The sequence below is a fragment of the Mytilus californianus genome, unplaced genomic scaffold, assembly GCF_021869535.1.
Source record: "Mytilus californianus isolate M0D057914Y unplaced genomic scaffold, xbMytCali1.0.p SCAF_10, whole genome shotgun sequence".
Taxonomy (NCBI): domain Eukaryota; kingdom Metazoa; phylum Mollusca; class Bivalvia; order Mytilida; family Mytilidae; genus Mytilus; species Mytilus californianus.
Window position 1 is genome coordinate 65,806,404 of NW_026262582.1, and position 21,910 is coordinate 65,828,313.

General features: G+C 30.9%; 1 protein-coding gene across 4 annotated transcripts in view; it reads left to right on the forward strand.

Annotated features, from left to right (window-relative positions):
* LOC127718988 (low-density lipoprotein receptor-like) overlaps window positions 1-21,299 on the forward strand; it is an 82,227-nt gene extending 60,928 nt beyond the window's left edge. For 2 of the 4 annotated variants that reach the window (XM_052225068.1, XM_052225070.1), the window contains 7 exons: window positions 10,737-10,808; window positions 11,475-11,649; window positions 15,457-15,669; window positions 16,321-16,442; window positions 17,460-17,720; window positions 19,132-19,229; window positions 20,758-21,299. In XM_052225068.1, the coding sequence (XP_052081028.1) occupies window positions 10,748-10,808; window positions 11,475-11,649; window positions 15,457-15,669; window positions 16,321-16,442; window positions 17,460-17,720; window positions 19,132-19,202 (903 nt within the window). In that variant the 5' untranslated portion in view covers window positions 10,737-10,747 and the 3' untranslated portion in view covers window positions 19,203-19,229; window positions 20,758-21,299. Of the gene's footprint in view, window positions 1-6,191; window positions 6,315-10,736; window positions 10,809-11,474; window positions 11,650-15,456; window positions 15,670-16,320; window positions 16,443-17,459; window positions 17,721-19,131; window positions 19,230-20,757 lie in introns of those variants that run through there. The other 2 variants (XM_052225071.1, XM_052225069.1) reach the window with 2 other exon arrangements.
* The last annotated feature ends 611 nt before the right edge of the window (window positions 21,300-21,910 follow it).

A 21,910-nucleotide genomic window follows, 5' to 3' on the forward strand; every position in this document is an offset into this window, starting at 1 on the left:
GAATATATATGTTCAAACTCTTTTAGGTCATTTTTTAGTAGCAATAAACAAAAAAACTATGTCAATTGGACATGCTTTGATACTATATATGCCCTTGAATTTTTACTAGATAACATTTTTGTTCGCTTTGGAGATTCCGTATATCGTCAGGTTATCGGAATTCCAATGGGGACTAACTGTGCACCACTTATTGCGGACCTTTTTTTGTATTGCTAGGAGTTACAATTTATGACAAAAATCAGTAAAGACCCATCGAAACAACATCTGATACACAAATTTAATAATACTTTTAGATATTTGGATGATATTTTGGCTCTCAATAATGACGACTTCAGTATGTTTACTAAAGAAATTTATCCTGTTGAACTTACTTTAAATAAAGCTAATACTAACAATGACCACTGCCCTTTCCTCTATCTTGATATCTATATCATTAACGGAAAGCTTAATACTAAAATATATGATAAAAGAGATGATTTTTCATTTCCTATCGTTAATTATCCATTTTTAGATGGTGACGTTCCCTTGTCACCATCTTACGGTGTTTATATATCTCAACTTGTACGATTCGCTCGTGTATGTAACAATGTTTTAGATTTTAACGAGAGAAATTTATGTATTACTGAAAAATTATTACACCAGGGTTTTCGATATCACAAACTAGTCAAAACATTTACTAAATTTTATCATCGGTATAAGGACATCATTCGTAAATATAGCTCAACATGCAGACTTCTTATACGTTCAGGTATTTCACATCCAATTTTTTATGGAAATATTTTTTATGGAAATATTCTTTATAAAGCACAAAAATGTCAGTATTCACCTCTGAAACTAACAAAAACTTTAAATAGACTTATTAAGAAGGGATATAGTTACGATACTGTTGTCAGGTCATTAAAGATTGCATATTTTGGCGTTAATATTGATTCACTTATAGGGTCTTTGCATCGGCACTAAACACATTTATTTGAAAACCAGTTGTTGGCATGACACGGGTTATGTTCTTCTCATATATGTTATGATGGTATGATACTAAACCCCTAACGGGAAGGATTGTGCCTGATATTCATATGATGAAGACATAATCTTTCAATCAGTTTAATTGAAGTCTGGAGCTGGCATGTCAGTTAACTGCTAGTAGTCTGTTGTTATTTATGTATTATTGTCATTTTGTTTATTTTCTTTGGTTACACCTTCTGACATCAGACTCGGACTTCTCTTGAACTGAATTTTAATGTGCGTATTGTTATGCGTTTACTTTTCTACATTGGCTAGAGGTATAGGGGGAGGGTTGAGATCTCATAAACATGTTTAACCCCGCCGCATTTTTGCGCCTGTCCCAAGTCAGGAGCCTCTAGCCTTTGTTAGTCTTGTATTATTTTTAATTTTAGTTTCTTGTGTACAATTTGGAGTTTAGTATGGCGTTCATCATCACTGAACTAGTATATATATTTGTTTAGGGGCCAGCTGAAGGACGCCTCCGGGTGCGGGAATTTCTCGCTGCATTGAAGACCTGTTGGTGGCCTTCTGCTGTTGTCTGTTCTGTGGTCGGGTTGTTGTCTCATTGACACATTCCCCATTTCCATTCTCAATTTTAAGGTGTTACATTATAGAGAATAGAGAATAATTGGTTGCTACATTATAAAAAATAGAGAACAATGGGGTTGTACACTTTAGAGAATAGAGAATAACTGGGTGCTACATTATAATGAATAGAGAACAATGGGGTTGTACACTATAGAGAATAGAGAATAATTGGTTGCTACTTTATAAAGAATAGAGAACAATGGGGTTGTACACTTTAGAGAATAGAGAATAATTGGGTGCTACATTATAAGGAATAGAGAACAATGGGGTTGTACACTATAGAGAATAGAGAATAATGGGTGCTACATTATAAGGAATAGAGAATAATGGGTGCTACATTATAAGGAATAGAGAACAATGGGGTGTACACTATAGAGAATAGGGAATAATGGGTTGCTACATTATAAAGAATAGAGAACAATGGGGTTGTATACTATAGAGAATAGAGAATAATTGGGTGCTACATTATAAGGAATAGAGAACAATGGGGTTGAACACTATAGAGAATAGGGAATAATGGGTGCTACATTATAAAGAATAGAGAACAATGGGGTTGTATACTATAGAGAATAGGGAATAATGGGTGCTACATTATAAAGAATAGAGAATTACGGAGTTGTATAATATAAAAATGAGAATAACAGGGTGCTAGAGTATAAAGAATAGCGAATAATTGGTTGGTACGATAAAAAAAAAACTAAGAATAATGGACCAAAAAAATAAGAAAAGAGAAATATGGAATGAAATATTTTAAGATACACAAATGAAGACATCCAGACCATTTTGTCTTGTCGTAAGATGCAACATTTGGTTCTTCTTGTATTACTTTAATCATCATCCCATTACTAGTTGATTTACTGCTAAAGTTTTCAATAGTTTCTAGTCTTTATTGGTGTCGTGAGTTATAATTTATCTTCTCAACTATATATTGAATATATGTGTGACATCTGTTATACAAAGGTCATACAAATTCGTGGTTTTACCACTGTGTTGTTTTCAATGGATAGTACAGCAAAGATAAAATGTTTTGGCATCTTCAAGTGAGAATGACTTCTATTTCATGAATAACAACCCAACAGCATTTACAAAGGATGTTTGCATATTATTCAAGACAATTTCTTTATGATGACTACCAAGGGACATTACTCTTTTGACCTTGAGAAGATAAAAGCCAATCCTCGATTAATATTGTTAAAAAGATGTTGATCAATGTAATGCCTGAATTTCTCTTAATCTACGATTGTAATAATAAAGGTAAAAAACACAAGCAAATAGTACAAATCTCCATTTAAAGGCAATAGTTAAAATTAAAAGAGGTCGACTGACGATTTTGGTCTACTGACTTTGTGTACATGTACATCTTCCATCGTTCATACTTTTGGCTGTTACATCATCTGTCAAACTACTGTATGTTTTGTCAAGAACGCACAGAGTGGTCGAAATTTTAAATTTCGGTCATTTAAATTTGTTTGCAGATATCAACTAGCGGATCATAGTTTGTTCTTATAAATAATAGTTCCCTTTCTCTATAACAGCTTTCACGAAAATATCCAAAAGCGCAAACAATAGATTAACATGTCATTGAAGGGTAAAGACTCCTATGATGTGTCGACTAACAGCTTCAGCATTCTGATTTATTTGTAGATCTTGCCAAGATGATTTTTTCTGCCTTTTAAAGTTTCTCTTTGAGGTCTAAAGAATGTAAAGTTTTAATCAAAAGAAAAATTGCAGCACATTATTCAAAATCGATATCAAATTAAAAAAAAACTCGTATTGAGAGTCGACTGATTATATCGGATGGTTATATATATAGGACAAAAACTCACTAACATGAATGGACAATAAACAAAAGATGAACATATTATTGAGTTGATGACATGTGTGGTAGTAATTGAAATAAAACATAGCTTTATTTTCAAATTTTGTAGAAGTTAAAACCAATTTGTAGCAGTACGAGGTACTTTTGTACATGTTATAACTTGTACTTTTGCATTGTACAAATTATAACATGTACAATATTTCTGTACACATTATAACATGTACACAATCGCAACTTGTACATGGCATGTACATAACTGTGTAACTCTATTCTTAAGCTTACCAATAATGGGTTTGTAAAAAGGTCTCCCTATCTTTTAAAGGTATCAAGTTTATAGACAAAAACACAAATAAAAATCGTCAATCAAGTGCAACATTTTCTTAAGTAGTCAACAGACCATTTCGACCCTGGTAGTTAGTCGCATATCTTTTCTTGTTGATTCAAGTCCATCAAACGAATCTCTCTATTTATCATAGTTTTCACAATAATTTTCAAAACACTAGGCAGTGCAAAGAGATAAGAAATGCTGACACTGAACCTTCGAACCAGGTGAGCAAATACATTGCAATACGCTTAGTTATATTTATCTAATATTCATTTAAATCCATTATGATGTAAAACACTGATATGAATTGTTTTGTCATAAACCTTCCCCTTTTAAATGACAACGACATAGATGCTTTCACATCATTTCGATAGTATATAGAGGTGCGACAAATGATGTATATCTGTATCAGTTTAAACCACACTAATTTAAAATGAAGGTCGCTGCTCTTGGTTTTGTTTTTTTATTGTAGATATTCGGAATACTCTGGTTTTATCCATGAAGTGCGATTACAAATTTTGCCCGCTTACCCCTTCTTTTGTTTTCATATTTCAATAACATAAAGTTTAAAAAAGTCTTTTTTAGAAATCTCAAATAATCCTTGTTTTTATGTTTTGTTTTATTGTTTTTGAAAAAAAAATGAATGGTGCGAATGTTAAGTATACGAACATTCTAGAGAAAACCAGTTCTCGCCAAATGTTCAATAGCTTCTATCTCAAAAACAAGGACACAGATGCTTGTCTGTTTTTTTTAGTTTCGTTATTTATGTACTATCAATGTATAACAATATTTTAAAAATCTTTTTATTTTAAAACGCAGTAGCGAACTTCCTTAACACGCCATTATTCAACTGACAAAGAAATGATCATATTTTTGTTCTGTGTGTTCAAAGACATAGACCAGAATATTACATTACAGTAAGTAGGTGTAACATCCGAATTCACTTTGTTTATGAGACTAAGATACTAGATCTAAAATCCTTTTTGTTTTTGTAAAGACAAAAATGCTTTGTTCCTTCTTTTCTTCTATAAAAACAAGTACGCTCACTGCATGTAACGTGATTAAAGGATATGAGCTAAACTGTGTTCAGATTACTACTATTAACAAAAGCAGTTTGAAATTTCGTAATCAAGGGAGAAACTCGCAAACAATCTGGCATGTTCAACGTATTGTATTATTTTAAGTATATATATATACATATATGAAAAAAAAGAAATTATTAAAAAATAAAAGAAATAAACAACAAAAAAAAACAGCTAAAAGAAACAAAAAGGTATTTCTGATCATAAAGGACACAGACAAAAGTAGCGGGTATTCAATTTTGATAAAAAAAAAAAAAAAATTATTACTTTCAGCTTACCAAAATGATTATAAATGTGTCATTATCAAATTATATTTATCCAGAAAGAAATATTTTATAAAACAGTAATTTTTAACACAGTGTTGTCTTGTTTGTTTTGTTTACACATTGTTGTAATTATAATGGAATTGAATGCGAATGTCATACAAGTGAGAGGTTTAGCTGAATATACAATCAAGTTTAATCCACCATTTCCTACATAATGAAAATGTATGTACCAAGTTAGGAATATGACAGTTGTCTTAACAGTCGTTTGATGTGTTTGAGCTTCTAATTTTTCAATTTGATAAGGGATATTTTCTGTACTTTTCATTTATTTCGAGGTATATATGCTCGCATGATTGATTGATAGATTGTTGGTATAAAACGCCACTTTTAGAACCATTGACTATACCGTGAAGCCAGTTTGTATTGGCGCGGAAACCAGAGTGTTCGCACGGAACCGCTTGTTTTGGCCACAATCAAGAATTTTTTTTTTTAATTTTTAAATTGCAAAACGCTTTGTTGATTTTAACCTGAACGCAATTTTTCTCTGCTAGATTATAAATGTTGATACAAAAAAAATTATGTTTGTTTTGCAAAAATTAAGAAGTAATTCAGTTCTAGTAACCTCGTCTTTAATTCTGATGTGTGTTGCTTGAAACTAAATACGATATCTGGTATGGCAGCATATGGTACGGAATTAGTTTAAAAGCGGCTCCTACTATATAATTTGAAAAGGAAAATAAAAAAGTTTTATATTAGCGTGTTTGATCATTAAAAATGAATACCTGAATGTGTTAAAAAGGAATGGAAGGAATGATTAATTAATGTTTGCTGAAAGTCCAGGGGTAAATGTATTATGCATGTGCAGGATAAGAATAAATTAAGAATACATGAAATATATCAAAATGAATAAAGGTAAGGTAATTTCAATTTTCAATCTCCCTTTTATGAACTTGTCATGTGAGACAATAACCCTCAAAGATTGGTCGAGTGTTAGATTTGTTTCTATTTTTTTTTATTTATACAGTTTTCGTAAATAGTTATAGCAATCATATGGACACAATTATATATGTTTATGATAAACTACTGAACTACATCGATATTCGTTAGACAAAATGTTGATGCAGACAATGAACACACTAACATTTCGTAGTTTCGAAATATAAATGTATATTGTGAAACATATCATTTGAAACACAAATCAAAGGAATACAAGCTACTTGAAGTTTGATCGGGTAAGTTACCTTACACAGTTTAGCCTCGGTTAGCAATGTTCTTTCTATGACTTTAGGTATATAAAAACGTTCTATGATTTCATTTACATAACAGCATTCTATAACTTCAAGTACATAACGACGTTCTTTATATATGGTGTCCTTTACATACCAAAGTTCCATAACAGCGTTTAATGAATGCATGTACATAACAACATTACAGTCATTAAGGGAAGGTAAAATAAGTGTATTTATTTTTGTTTGACAGTCAATGAAAATTGTTACATTACACATGTTACATGGCCGAGAAAAAAACTCGAACAAAACCATCCATTTTTGGGGTTACTGTCATCCTGAGTAAAAAGAAAATGAAAGGTCTTTCATTTCTGCGTGTCTTGTAATTCGAAAAATCTCAAGAAATGTCTTGGTTAGAATGATACCAAATTACGGAGTAAGCTACCCTTTATTTGGTAATTTTTAGTGCACTTCAATTATTTTATATCGTGAAATACCATAACTTGAAAACGAATGTTATATTTGTACACTATAATGGTTTAATTTTATAAATTTTAACTTGGATGGAGAGTTGTCTCATTGGCACTCATACCACATCTTCTTATATCTACTAACTATTACACATTTTGAACTGAAGTCTACGTAAACTTAGTGGGTTTTTGTTTGTCATGTGTTCGCTACTCAGTTTTTTGGGGGGCAGATTGGAACTTGAGATTCAAAAACATTCTCTGGCGTAAGTGTTTTGACAATATGTAACTTCTCTAAGACATGTGCAAGAGCTTCCTTAGCATGCGTGTTCAATGGTCTGCGAAAGGCTCTTTTGTTGCTAGTTTGGTTTAATAATAATAATAATAATAATATTAATAATAATAATAATAATATCTTTATTTAAATGAGTATCTCATTTGGATTAAACCAATTTTCAATAATGCTCTCTACATACAATATATCAACTACATGAATAAAACATGATTAATCTATTATTACACACATATAAACAATAAATGTATATATACACAAATATTCCAACAACAAACAAAACAATAACCTATAATATACACTGTGGCTTAACTTATAAATTTCACACTTTTAAAAATATAATGACTTGTAAGAGTATTTGAATGCAGATATAGTTTTTGATTTTATAATTTCACTGGATAGTGAATTCCACACTTTTGGACCACTAAAAAAAAACTTGATTTGTATAATTCTGTTTTTGATTTAGGGACAATAAAATTATCTGATGATGAAAGTCGAGTATTGTACGATTTTTTACTTTTTGTAGGCAAAATAAGATTTGATAAATATTTTGGTGCCAGTTCATGTTTTGATTTATACATTAATAATGACTTGTGGTAAAGTATTCTCTTGGTAACGGGAATAATTCCAAAATCCTTAAATAGTTCAATAGATGGTTTACGAATATCGTGTTCCTTTACAATAATTAAACATAAGTGACCATTGTAAGCCTTGCATATCCAAGATTGTTACCCCTTACATTTTTGTTTACCTCGGGCTCCGTCCTCAGCGAAATAATCTTTTACGATTGATAATTCTGATATTCATCATTTCTACGATCCATATTTGTATATACTCAAAGAAAAATAACAACAACTTCAAAACATCAAACTTTTTGAGATTTTATATTTCACTAAATATACCCATGTATTTTCTGAATCCTTTTTTTACCACAAAACAGAAGTTAATATCTTGTTTAAGACCAGTAAAATATCTGATTTTACAGGTTTTCTTTCTGTACTAGACCTGAATTAATCACCAGTCTTAAGACACATGTAATTTAGCTTTTGATTTTGCCATCTGATAAATGACTTACCGTTTTGAATTATCCTTCGAGTTTGGTATTTTTTGTTCTTTTACTTTTCACAGTTTTAAAGTGTTTGAATTATTTTAATATTCATGATTTCACAGTGTCTTCTTTTTTTGTTAAACAAGTATTCACGTTTATTATGATCGACCAATTAGTGGTATATCTGTTTTCTAAAAAGTTAGATCGATAGTTTATTCTCATAAAACCATGCAAGTCCAAAGATTACCGAGAATTCAAAAACATTCATACAAAATTTGAGAATAACATAAATATAGATATAAACAAATCTAAATTGAAAACAATGTTCAAACCTATGATTGCGTTGGATAACAACCGCAAATTTTATACGTGTGCATGCAAAACAAATTTCTTGTTAGAGGGGTCTAAATACAGCACAAACAACATTTTCCAAAAGACCAAATGAGTGAAAAGGTATATTTTAACAAAACACATTTGACTAGAAGGTCAATAACTTATGTTCTTAAACCTTGCTGACTGCCATTTGCGATTGCCAAAAAAACGGATCACAAGATGTAACAAAATAGATCTTATTATTAATTTATTACCAAACAGAAAACAATAAACTTGCGGAAAAGATGGTATACCTCAAACATATGTGGTGCATACATTTGTACACCATATCCGGATTTCGACAAATTACTGTCTCTTCAGTGATGTTAGGAATCGAAACGGTATTTGGAAGGCCATATTATTTACCTCAATTTAGGATAGACTCTTGAATTTTGAAAGAGTCAAAATAGGATGAACGAATCACATAAACCCGAAGGCAAATATGATACAAGCCCAAACGAAAAAATATAAACAAGTCTAAATTGAAAACAACGTTCAAACCTATGACTGTGTTGGATAAAACCCGCAATTTTATACGTGTGCATGCAAAACAAATTTCTTGGTAGAGGGGTCTAAATACAGCACAAACAACATTTTCCAAAAGACCAAATGAGTAAAAACGTATATTTAAACAAAACGCATTTGACCAGCAGGACGAACAACTGATGTTCTTAAACCTTGCTGACTGCCATTGGCGATTGCCAAATAAACGGATCACAAGATGTAAAAAAAAATCGTATTATTAATTTATAACCAAACAGAACACAATAATCTTGCTGAAAAGATGGTATACCGCTAACATGAGGTGTAAAAATGTGTACACCATATCCGGATGTCGACAATTAATGTCTCTTCAGTGATTTTAGGACTCGAAACGGTATTTGGAAGGCCATATTATTTACCTCAATTAGGATAGACTCTTGAATTTTGAAAGAGTCAAAATAGGATGAACGGATCATAAAAACCCGAAAGCAAATATAATACAAGCCCAAACGAAAAAATTGTAAACAAGTCTAAATTGAAAACAACGTTCAAACCTATGATTGCGTTGGATAAAAAACGCAATTTTATACGTGTGCATGCAAAACAAATGTCTTGGTAGAGGGGTCTAAATACAGAACAAACAACATTTTCTATATATATTGATATAGATATTAGAAGATGTGGTATGAGTGCCAATGAGACAACTCTCCATCCAAGTCCAATTTTAAAAAAGTAAACCAGTATAGGTCAAAGTACGGTCTTCAACACGGAGCCTTGGCTCACACCGAACAACAAGCTACAAAAGGCCCCAAAAATTACTAGTGTAAAACCATTCAAACGGGAAAACCAACGGTCTAATCTATATAAAAAACGAGAAACGAGAAACACGTATGAACCACATCAACAAACGACAACTACTGAACATCAGATTCCTGACTTAGGACAGGTGCAAACAATGGCAGCGGATTTAAACATTTTAATGGTACCAAACCTTCACCCTTATCTAAAACAATAGTGTAACATCACAACATAGAAAGACACATATAAAAAAACAATTGAAATGGCTAAACTCAATCAAAAGACATATTAACACCAGTGAACATACACTGAACAAATACATTTGATCTATGATACAATGTAAATGCAAAATAAATAAACTTAGGGAAGAATAATTAAAGTAACATGTTATACCGCTGTGAAATGTTAAACAATTTAAGAAAAACAATATATATATTTAAAAAAACAAATATAAATACATTATTAAAAAATAGTTCCTTGTTGAATTCAGCTCGAACTATTGTTGATTAAATCTTTTGGAAACTTTCCATCGACAATTCCTGACAATAATAGACACATATTAATGTTTTGTATTATGTGTTGAGTCATTTTCTTGGTAGTATGATATTACTGTAACAGTTCGTTTAAATTAATTTTGGATGTATAATGATGTGCACGTGCCGTTTCTAGTATTTAACAGCGTTTTTTTAATGATTTAGGTAATCGATATTCCTATCTTATACTTTTTACAAATGCAGTTCATTTTGAAATTTAAATCCAAAATCAAATTGTTTAAAAATTGAGTGTACAGTTATGGATATTACGAGATGTACAATACATTAATTAACCAAGGAAAAAAAAAAAGAGATCAAGTTCACTTGTAACGAAGAGACTTAGAGGTATGGATTACGTTAATCAAGTTTGCATTATTAAATTTATTTCATATAACAATTTTCATTCTGAAGAGTTAAACGAATATGTTTTTTTAGATCAAATTAATATGAAGTGCAAGTTGTTGGTTTTATCGGAATTGGTTATTGTATTCTGCCTTATTGGTCAAGGTAAGTACTAGAAACATTTTCAAATCAAATATTACTTTTTCAATTAAATCAATCGGCAAAAAATACCAGTAACACCCCTAAAATGATTAACGGTTGAATAACAAAAGGATGACGTAATGAGACAAAAGTGCATGTTATCCCCTGCTATAACATAAAATAGAAAAAAAATCCTGTAATTTCCTTGAAATTTACAAAGTTTCGGAATTACTTCCATTGAATATGCTTAGTATAAACATGAAATGAATCAAACATACTTTATCTTTGCGCAAATGGAAGACTACATGAAATAATGTACAAACATCTGTTCATTTAAATCAAAACCACTGACAGAGTTTTTGCGCGGCTTCTTAACGTCCAGAGAACGTGGCGCTTCTTCTTCATAAATCATCTAATTCAACGTCTCACTTCTGACCGGACGTGACCTCGTCCTTGTACATCCCTTACGATAAAAAGATAATAAAAATGTACTTCTACATATTATGTGGGAAATATAGACGGATAACATAATAAATAAAGAAACGACAAACAAACCAGTTCACAGTTTTATAGAAAACAAACCTGTTTTTTTTTCTGTGTTGATGCTACTAATAAGTAATAAGTTATGAAATTGAAAGTAAAGAATTGTGACAATTATGTAATATGTAATCTTTTTGATTCACATTCTAGGTGTTCAATTCAAGCTTATTGTTTCAACGCGTGGTAAGATTACAGAAGTCAACTTGCAGACTAAGGCTGTTACACATCTTTTGACCAATCTGGGAAGTGAAATTAATTCTATGGATTATGATTATAAAAATGGATATATTTATTTTCCAAGATACAGTAAAAACGACATATTAAGGTATGTCAAACTAGTTGTAACTCTTTTTGAAATATTTTTTGAATGATAAATCAAAACGAATAATCCTTATTATGTATTTATAGTATTAAAGTTTATGCGTATATTTGAGCCATTTTTTTAAAGCCCCAAATGTTGATAGTTGAAATTCTTAAATTTTAACATCAAAATTTAACACGGAAATTTCAATATAAAATTAAAATTAAAAACCAATTATTCAGAGAACAATTGAAGGTCTTTCCACCCATAAAGATCTATTTTGATATAGAACTATTAAAATTCGGTTTAAAATATCATATCCAGCGTCAAATGATAGCTTATTGTACACTGATTCCAAAAAGATATTGTTTCTATACATTTTTTTTCTAAATAAGGGAGATAAATTGTTACTTCCGGTTTGAAAAATGTCACTAAATAAGTACAAAAAAATAGCTACTTCCGGTTTACACATGGTCACTTCCGGTTGGCTTTTCCATGGTCAAGTGGTGCAACGTAATGCAAAAAGTCTCATGGCTTTATCATGTATACATATGAGGTAAAAGCAAAGGTCAAGTTTACCTATGACCTTCAGCTCAATTTCAAGGTCATAAACCAAGGGCTTCAAATCAAAAGACCATAGGTCTTAGTTATATATGGTTAATGAGTTACATCACTATATGCCTAATTTTTAATATAAGAGGGGAGAAAACTCCAATTTGATGTTAGTGTACCCTTTCAACCAAAATTTATATGTTACGACATGTCGCAACTTACAATTTAGTAAAAATATGTTGTCGATATCTTATACGGTTTTTAAAAAGAATTGAAAATAAGCCAAAATTTAAAATATGACCTTGACCTCTGACCTTGACCTTATTTTCTTTTTTTTTTGGACCAAGGACCTCAAATCAAAAGATCTTAGGTCTCTATCACTTATGGTTTACAAGATAGAAATGCATATCACTTATATCAAATGCATAATGGGAAATAACTCTCATATGGAGTGTTCGTACGGCTTCGGTCAAAATAGGACAAATCATGCGAAGGATATAACGAGCAATTTTATAAAATAAATTTGTCGCTTTCTAATACGGTTACGGAGGAGATGCAGTTACAAGGAAAACAGTGTTCTGGAGATAACTCCTACAAATAAAAGTATTCGGTTACGCAGGGTGAATTTCAAAGGCGCATAAACTGTTCGATATCATATACCAAACATCTAAGCGACATCTTGCGAAACAAAATTCATACGCAAGACATAAAAGTGGCGGAAGAAGAAAAAAAAAAATTATAATCAGAAGAAATACAATGGGTCTTTCCACCGAAAAGTGGAAAGACCTAATTAATCATATTGTCTATAATATATATCTTTTTGCCATGACACTTGGTCAACTGTATTAAAATTCATTAGGCTTTGGTCATACTAAGTTTTATAAAGATTGGTTAAGTCTTTCTATCCTATTAGGTCCGGGAACACAGTTATCGACCCTTGTTTTTCGTTGTCTACGAATATAATTCCTAGTGTGGACAGTGTGTTACTTGTTTTTTTTTTTATACCCTTTCCAGAGTTATTTTTTCATGTTTTATGCCTCAAGTAGCAAGTCGAGGGATGAAACTATACTGTAAAAAAATTTGGGTCATGTTTTTAATAGTAAAGTATTGATTTGGGCCAGCTAAAAAAGGTTAAAAATTAGTATTTCGGAAGCTGTCAAAAGAATTCAAGACCAATGAAATTGTCCATATTTTGAGTAAGAGCTGATGAAGGTTTTTATAATTTTAATATAATTTGTCCCAAAAGTAGAACACCACACTGTAAAAATATTATTGAGAAAGCGCAGGTGGGATTTTTTTATTTCCCATTTATTGTCTAAAAGAAATGCACTACGAAATAACTGTGTTCTCGGGCCAATAACTTACTAGTATACTAGTATTACACAGATTACGTTCATTTAACACAAAAATGTCACTACAGACACAGGTGTAACGGACGAGTTGGAATATATGAACACCGTTATATGGTGTTAAAGGAAAATCACCGTTAAAAAAATGAAATTTTTTTAATAGGGAACGAAAAATCGTCCTTCTTGTAGTACAAGCATGTGAGTTTCCCGTGTAAACTTGAAATTTCTTTATCTAGGAAAGGGCGGTTATAACCGTTTATATATGATATATCTAAAGTAAGTTCTTTTTTGTAAATTTAAGTAGTATATTTAAAAAAAATCTTGAATATTTAACAAAAACATATGGTCAAGGTAACTGTGCAGTACAGGAACACGACTGTTATTTAAAGGGCGCAATTGGATCCCATAGAAATACTTACATCCTGTCGATCGACTTTATCGTTGAAACGTACATAAATTTTGTCATGGAGAAAATATTCAGGTTCAAACATCTCATTAAACCTCCAGTGAATATATCCAGCATATTTTACAATTTTCATTAGAGAAGAAGGCTTTATATGAGTTTCGTCATATAAATATGCAATCAGATTTTACAACGACCATACAACTAATTAAGAACACGTTTGATTGTTAAGATTGTGTAGAAATGTAGTGTAGAGTTGGAAGGTAAAATCTGTCAACCTATTTGAAACAACCACCAAAAGCACGTACACTTTATCTAGAATATCAACAGAATGTTTTACACTCCAAAAATAGTTCATTCCACTAATTCCATATTATTTATTACTAACGTTAATTATAATGTTAATGAACTAGTTCAAGGCAAAGAGCGATTAGTTGTAGTACACTTACTGAAAGCTGATATTTTACAGGTTGTTTGTGTTTTTCAGTTACCATAACGTAGTAAGGACTTTAAAATAGTCAGAAGGGGCCTTTAGCTTGGATGTTGTGATGATATGATTTTTTCATCTATGACTTTCTGTGCAGTCCAAATATCTGTCATACAAGTTAGAGGTTTAGACCAAGTTATATCCACCATTTACTACATGGGGAAATGCCTGTACCAAGTCAGGAATATGACAGTTTTTTTTCCCATTAATTTGATGTGTGAGCTTTGGATTTTGCAATTTGATAAAAGACTTTCCGTTTTGCTTGCAGTTTGGTATTTTTGATATTTTACTTAGGTAGAATTATTTTAAACTATTTCTTAAGAGCTTCTTTGTTCATGCGGTATGTACGGTTTACCACCTCGAATGTATATACCCTTTTGACCAGGAAGAGATGACCTTACCTGTACTTGCCAAATTTTTTTAATCATTTCGGGTCCACAATGCAATGCTCTTCAGCTTCGTAATTTGCTTTGCTTTTTTTTACTTTGTTCAATACGAGGGTTAATGATGAGTCTTTTGAAGACAAAAAGCTTATATGGCGGATAAAATTTCAATCCTGGTATCTATGATGAAATTATTTATTTATTTATTCTTAAATTCATTTCAAAATGATGAGCTAAAATATCCACAATATTCATACATTTATCTAAATAAAATAAATTGTTTTAATACAATGAAAGAGCATATTAGATCTGCAATTTTACTAAAGCAAAATGTTTTGTCCTTCTCTCAGGAGGATTAGAACCAATAGTTCTGAGACATCTTGGCAGTCCTGCCTAGACTGTGTCCAGCCACTAAACCACTGGATCGGCTAGGCTTGATAAAAGCATAGCTTTCGTTAGTCGAGTAATGGTTTTCTCTGTCGACGTTCTATAGGGTTGTTATATATATGAATATACACCTCTAGCTCGTTTTCTGCTTCGAAATTATAATTCATTTGTTTTAGTTGAAAGGATTTCATTCCTTTATATTAGATACACACGAATAATAAGTTACATGGGTTGATGATAACAATTTGTTTTGTACTTTTCTTTTTTAAGATTTCGTTATCCATCAAACTATACGTACCAGACAGAAAATGTCACAATAGCAAATAACCCAATAGGTATAGCAATTGACCCGTTATACAACCATGTGTACTGGATAGAACGATATACGGGAAAGCTTTACCAGTGTAATATGGATGGATCAAATCAATTTTTAATATTACAGGATGATCCAATGTTTGCTTTAACATTAGATATTGCTAACAGGTGTGTATATGTCTATCCAATATAATATTGAAAATTATGATTTAAACAATGAAAAAAAAAAACCCAAATACTGCTACATTGTTTACACATCTCTTGGTCATGAAAGTGAACGTCTATTTCTTGATTTTTTTTTCTTGAACAAAAAAACTAGGTAAATTGTGTCATCATCCTAAAAACCATGCATTTTGTAGCCATGTTTGACTTATCATTTGAAAATAATAGTTTAAATAGAAATGTGGTTTCTTAAAATTGCTTTCGTGTCGTTTCGCTCTTTGACACAACAAAAAGTATGCTCTGTGACTCGTACATGTATGCAAGGACTTTTTTTGAGAAATTTTTATTTTAAAAAGAAGAGCCTCTCGAACGAATAACAATGCGTTTAAATGTGAAATGTTAAAGGAAATATCCTCCTCAAAACGATACGACAATGTCAAAAACATCGGGCAATGCAAACGTGAAAGAAAAATCCAAAGCCGAACAGATACTACATGTATGTTATCTTCTGTACAGAAAAACCTAAATGTATGAAGTGAACTTAGTTTGGATTTGGATCGAAAAATAAAATATATAAGCATTTCAAAAATGAAGTGCTACACATAGATTTGCACCTTGCATGAAATTATTTAAGTAATTTGATCATTTATATTACAGATGGGTGTATTACAGTATAATTGACACCACAAACAACGTAATAAGGCGAGCTAGATTGAATGGGACTGAAATAAAGACTTTTACAGATGTTCATACACAAACAGTATCTGGTTTGAGCATAGGTATGCTCCCCGATCATAACTTAAATGACTATAGCACAACAATACCATAGCGGGATGTAGAAATACCGAGCCACGCCAAAAGTATATAACCAAAAATGGACTAAACAGTAAAGGTTAAAAATTTACAAAGAAAATTAAGATGCACAACGTCAGTACCTAGAATCTATACTTCAAGACCGTGATCCATTAACTGTGAAGTTGATACGGAATATTCATCAACAAGGTCTTGGTATCTCCCAATTTTTTTTTAGAAAAAGGACGAGATGTTGTTTTTAACATAACCCTGGTTCATCAACTTTCTGCTCAGACACTGATTACGTTTCATTAAGTCATAGTAGCAGCCACAAGCTCTTGAATGAGTAGGGAAATGTTTATCCAGTATGCAGGTTAGATTGATATATTGCTGCTAATGTGCGGGAAATTTATAATTTCAAAACTAAAATTGTCTCTTTTGTCACAGATTCTGATACTGAGACTACTGCTTATGTCAAATTACAGGTAGAAGTCTAAAATTAAGGCTGAGGAAGTTGTGTCTGTTGTTTAGTGAATTTCTAGTTCTGGATGATATATAATTAGAACCCAATAAAATAAACTTAATACAATAATATTACGAAATAAAAATGTGGAATTATAATTTGATCAGTTTAATGCATACGCTATTGTCTACCTTTCCCGTAGAGCTAAATCCGGGAGTTATATACATCTGCAGTAAAGGTTAGAATAGTTAGGTTCTAATACTTTCTGTTATTGAATGAAGAAGTTTTGTGTACGTTACACCATTAATTATGACATGTTAAGTCACAAGATTATTGTTTACATTAAGCCAACTCTATCTGAGAGCATGGAACACAAACCATAATAGATGGCGTCTTTGAGATCATCAACATATATTATTACAACTATTACATGCACAGAACAATTATTAACTTTTAATTTATAAACATAGACAATGTTACCAGTTTAACATTTTTTGTAAATGCATGGAATAAATTATCAATAAAACAATCTTCATATTAGATTCCAACGAAGGGCACATTTATTGGATGGAGTATATAACTGGGGATTTGATGTCTTCAAATATTAATGGAACTGCCGTAAAACAAGTTTTCATGACGAGTACAACCAATACAAACAGAGGCATTCATGCATATAATAGCATAATATACTGTTCAAATGGCAATCAAGTACAAAAGGTCACAGTTTCATCAGTAGTTACAGCGAATGTCATATACACAGACAAAGAACAAATTTATGGTGTATTTATTTACAATGAAAATAGTAAGTATGTAAACCGGTATCATCTTTTCTTGAAAACAAACATATATTTTTCAACACAATGGATTGTTATTTAGTTATATCATTGATACTTTCTATTTGCTTGGAAATATTTGACACTTTGAACTTGGAATTTACAGTTAATTTCAGATGCAATGCATTCTGCAATAAGAACATTCTTATATAAAGATAATATTAAATAAATTAATATATACGTTTCTTACTTTCATTATATTTAAAATGCAAACAAGAAGTTGTCTTTAAATATTTCGTTATCTAATTTGTCAAACATTTTGATATATTGTTGTGTTAACACCACTATCTTAATTTGTGGAGCTATCTTTTTTAAAATATGTTGTAGCTGCTTGATGCTACCGCTTCCACGCATATGATTATACTCGAAAGCTTGAAAATGCTTATTACATGTTTCATACAGATAATGTTAATTTCACCCGAAATTAAAAGATTACTTTTTTCAATATTCTTAATGTTAACCTTTGTAGTTCGTATTTATTTGTTGTTTCTATTATTTTACTTCAAATGAATGTCGGGGTTGGAGATAACTAGTAGGATTGTAGAATGTTGTATTATATCTTTGACACATTTATGAATAATTTAGTTTGCTTCAAATACCCCTAATTGAAGAATCGCGTTTCAAGATGCATGTTATCAGTATCAAATATTGCAGTTCTTTATTATCATGGTTATATTAAATCAATAAATAAAAAATATCGCCCCTGAATAGTTGTATGTCTGCTAACATGTTTGATTATACTGTATTATTCCCTCTTCAGTTACTCATTTAATAAATGTCATTAAGATATGTTTAAATAAACAAAATTACATAATTAGCCGTTACATAGTTGCTATACCTTTGTATATATCTATTAACCTTTAGACGATACCTATTTTCGATATATATATATATATACCTTAATGTTAGAATTGTTTTTATTTCTTTGTATTACGTGTATAAGTGTATTGTTCTCGTGTTTGCTTTGAAGAGATGTTTAGTTTTAATTTACATATTTAGGGACAATACATCTTTTTTTTTCACTCCAGTGACAGATACTTGTGAGTCAGATTTCTTTATTTAAATTGGTAAAATTGGATATGTCCATTTTCCAAATATATAACTGTTTGATAACTTTATCAAAGCTAGAACTGAATTCATGAATTGACTACTACATGTAACTACAGCACTTAAATTAAAAAATCAAATAAATCGTGACACTGTAATATGTTATGTGCGCATGCACATTTGATGGAAAGTATTAATCAATGTATAACACATTTGTTTTTCGAATATAGATATATGTATATATGTTATAAATTGAGACAAGGAAACACAAAAAAAGTGAAAAATCTTTTTATATTAATCTAATGTGTTTGACAATACCCTAATATGTTGTAGCTTTCAATAAACAGAAAATGCAGAGGAGTCCAGTACGCATGGATGCAACCGATAAAAGAGAATTACAATAATCATAACAGTCTTTCTTATCGAACACTGTAAGTATTATGTTTCTCCTTTGTGCCTCAATACATAAAATTGATTTGTTGTTATATTCACTAAAAACTGCTCAGAATCTGAAAATATCATATTCTGTACTCAACCAATTAGGCAATTGACAAGTCTCCTCATAATCTTAACTGTACCTAACTGTACTTGACCTTGGTTTAGACTTTACTTACTAAGTTTGATTGAATACTTGATAATCTTGTTATAATCTGAATACGGTCTCGACAAATGCTCGACCAGTCTCGACTCTGTCTTGACCAGTTTCGACTATGTCTCGACTAGTCACGACCAATCTTGACCTTTAAATGTAGTCTCAACTGGTCTTCATTCGGTCTAAATCAGCGCATCTATGTCAATTATATATTGATCTCTCAAAATGCCAGGTTATTTGGTAGTTTGATTTATTGCTGTCAAATTAAATGATTTAATTAATAGGCATAAAAAAAATACAATTTTCAGTTCAGACTACTTTCAGATAGTCCTCTTTAAAGATGTCTATAACTTATTCAAATCAACTTTGATTTTGCAAAACCCTACACTATCTCAATTATCTGTTGATTTTACAAAGAGTAACGTTATTTGGTAGCTTGGTTGATTGCTGTCAAACTTAGGGAATTATTTAATAGGTAAAAAAGCTAGAATTTTCAGTTCAGACAAAAATTCAGACTTATTCAAATCAACTTGGAATTTCAGTTATCTCAATTATAGATTAATCTTGTAAAATGTTAAGTCATTTGGAAGTTTGATTTATTGCTGTCAAATTTAAGGATTTAATTAATAGAAAAAATACTAAGATTTTTACTTCGGACTAAATTAAGATAGTCTCCTTTGAAAATTTCTATAACTTTTTTAAATCAACTTGGACTTTCATAAAACTCGTCAGCTATCTCAATTATATATTGATCCATCTGAACCAATTAAGCTACCAAATAAGCTGGCATTTTGTAAAATCAATATATAATTTCAAATAATTTGTTTCACTTTTTTAACAAGTGAGCATTAACGAGTAATGACTCTTTCTAGATGTTGTAATACATTATGCTGGTCTGGTAACTTCCTTTGTTGTACATGTGACTTAACATTACACGTACAAATTTTAATCGTGAAACGTGTATATTTGCTTTTTCCTCATTCAATAAAATTGATTATTCTTTAATTCTTTATATCACTCGTTTCTTGTTTTGATAAATCAGTCAATTGATAATGCATGTGAGCAGTTATCAATCGCTTAATAAAATAACTCAAACTTAAATAAAAGAAAAAAAAATCAAAACTTTGAAAATGTGCCCAAAGTATAGTAGGCTGTTGAAAATGTGTGCGTTGGTTCATTTTCTATGTAAAAGGTTTAATTTGCTGCTATGTCCTTATATCCTTTGTCTTTATTATTCTAAAATGTATCTGCTTGACAGCATAGTTAATGTATTTCTGTGAGTCAATACCATTGTTTGCATTTCTCAATTTCGTGCAAGCAAAAACCATAATGAGGATCTAATACATTTGTTTTATTATTTATTATAGATTATGATTATGGTCTTGCTAAAAGAAGGTATGAAACACCTTAGAACTAGCTGTTTATTAGCCACCATAACTAGAAATTCATGACATACCATCGTTGAAGTAGGAGACTTTATCAGATTCAAAGTACCACGGTTGATTCTCAAACAAACGTGTTGTGCATTCTTGAATGTAATGTGATATTAGATAGGGAATACCCTGCTTGATTCTTACACAAACGTGGTGTGCTATCTTGAATGTATTGTGATCGCATATTAATACATTTGTATTGATATATATATATCAGTTGTATCTGTATATGACTTAGTTCATAATAAAAAAGAAACTTAACAACAAACACACCAAACTTCATGGAAATTCGAATATGGAGATTTCATCAAAACCGACAAAACCAAACACTCGACCATATCAACCAACGGTGCCACTGGAAACTAATTAACATGTGTTTTAAGGTAACATGATCTCTGATTATATTATCGTGTATAACAGTGTTTGTTAATGTTGTGTTGAGGTCGTTATTCATGTAAATAAAAAGTCAAGCTTCACACTAGCTGAATTCTTTACAGAAACTCATATCTGCTTCAAAAATGGTAGGCAGTTTCGTTTCCAATTGTTCTCAAGCAAGGTAATATCCCTTTAATCCGTTAAAGGTCATGGTAATTCAATAAGAGATTCTCAAAATTGTTCATACCGGTAAGCAATGAATCTCTATTTCTGAAGCAAATCCAATATTGTGTAACCATACATTACCCTACATATTGAATCGAAACACAATTCTTTCATACGACTGTTGTTTATCGCTGTTTACATCTGATTAATAAAATTTGAAGGTAGCACAATATAGAACTCCAAGGTAAATTAAAAAAGGGTAAGTTCATATAAACTGATAAAATCAAACACTAAACATCGAACAAACAAAAGAACTATGTCAATTCGACCTGCTTTGATACGATTACTGCACTTGAATTTTTACGAGATAACATTTTTGTTCGCTATGGAGATATTGTATATCGTCAAGTTATCGGAATTCAAATGGGAACTAACTGTGCACCACATATTGCAGACCTGGTTTTGTATTGCTATGAGTTACAATGTATGACTAAAGTTAGCAAAGACCCATCGAAACAACATCTGATACAAAAATTTAATAACAATT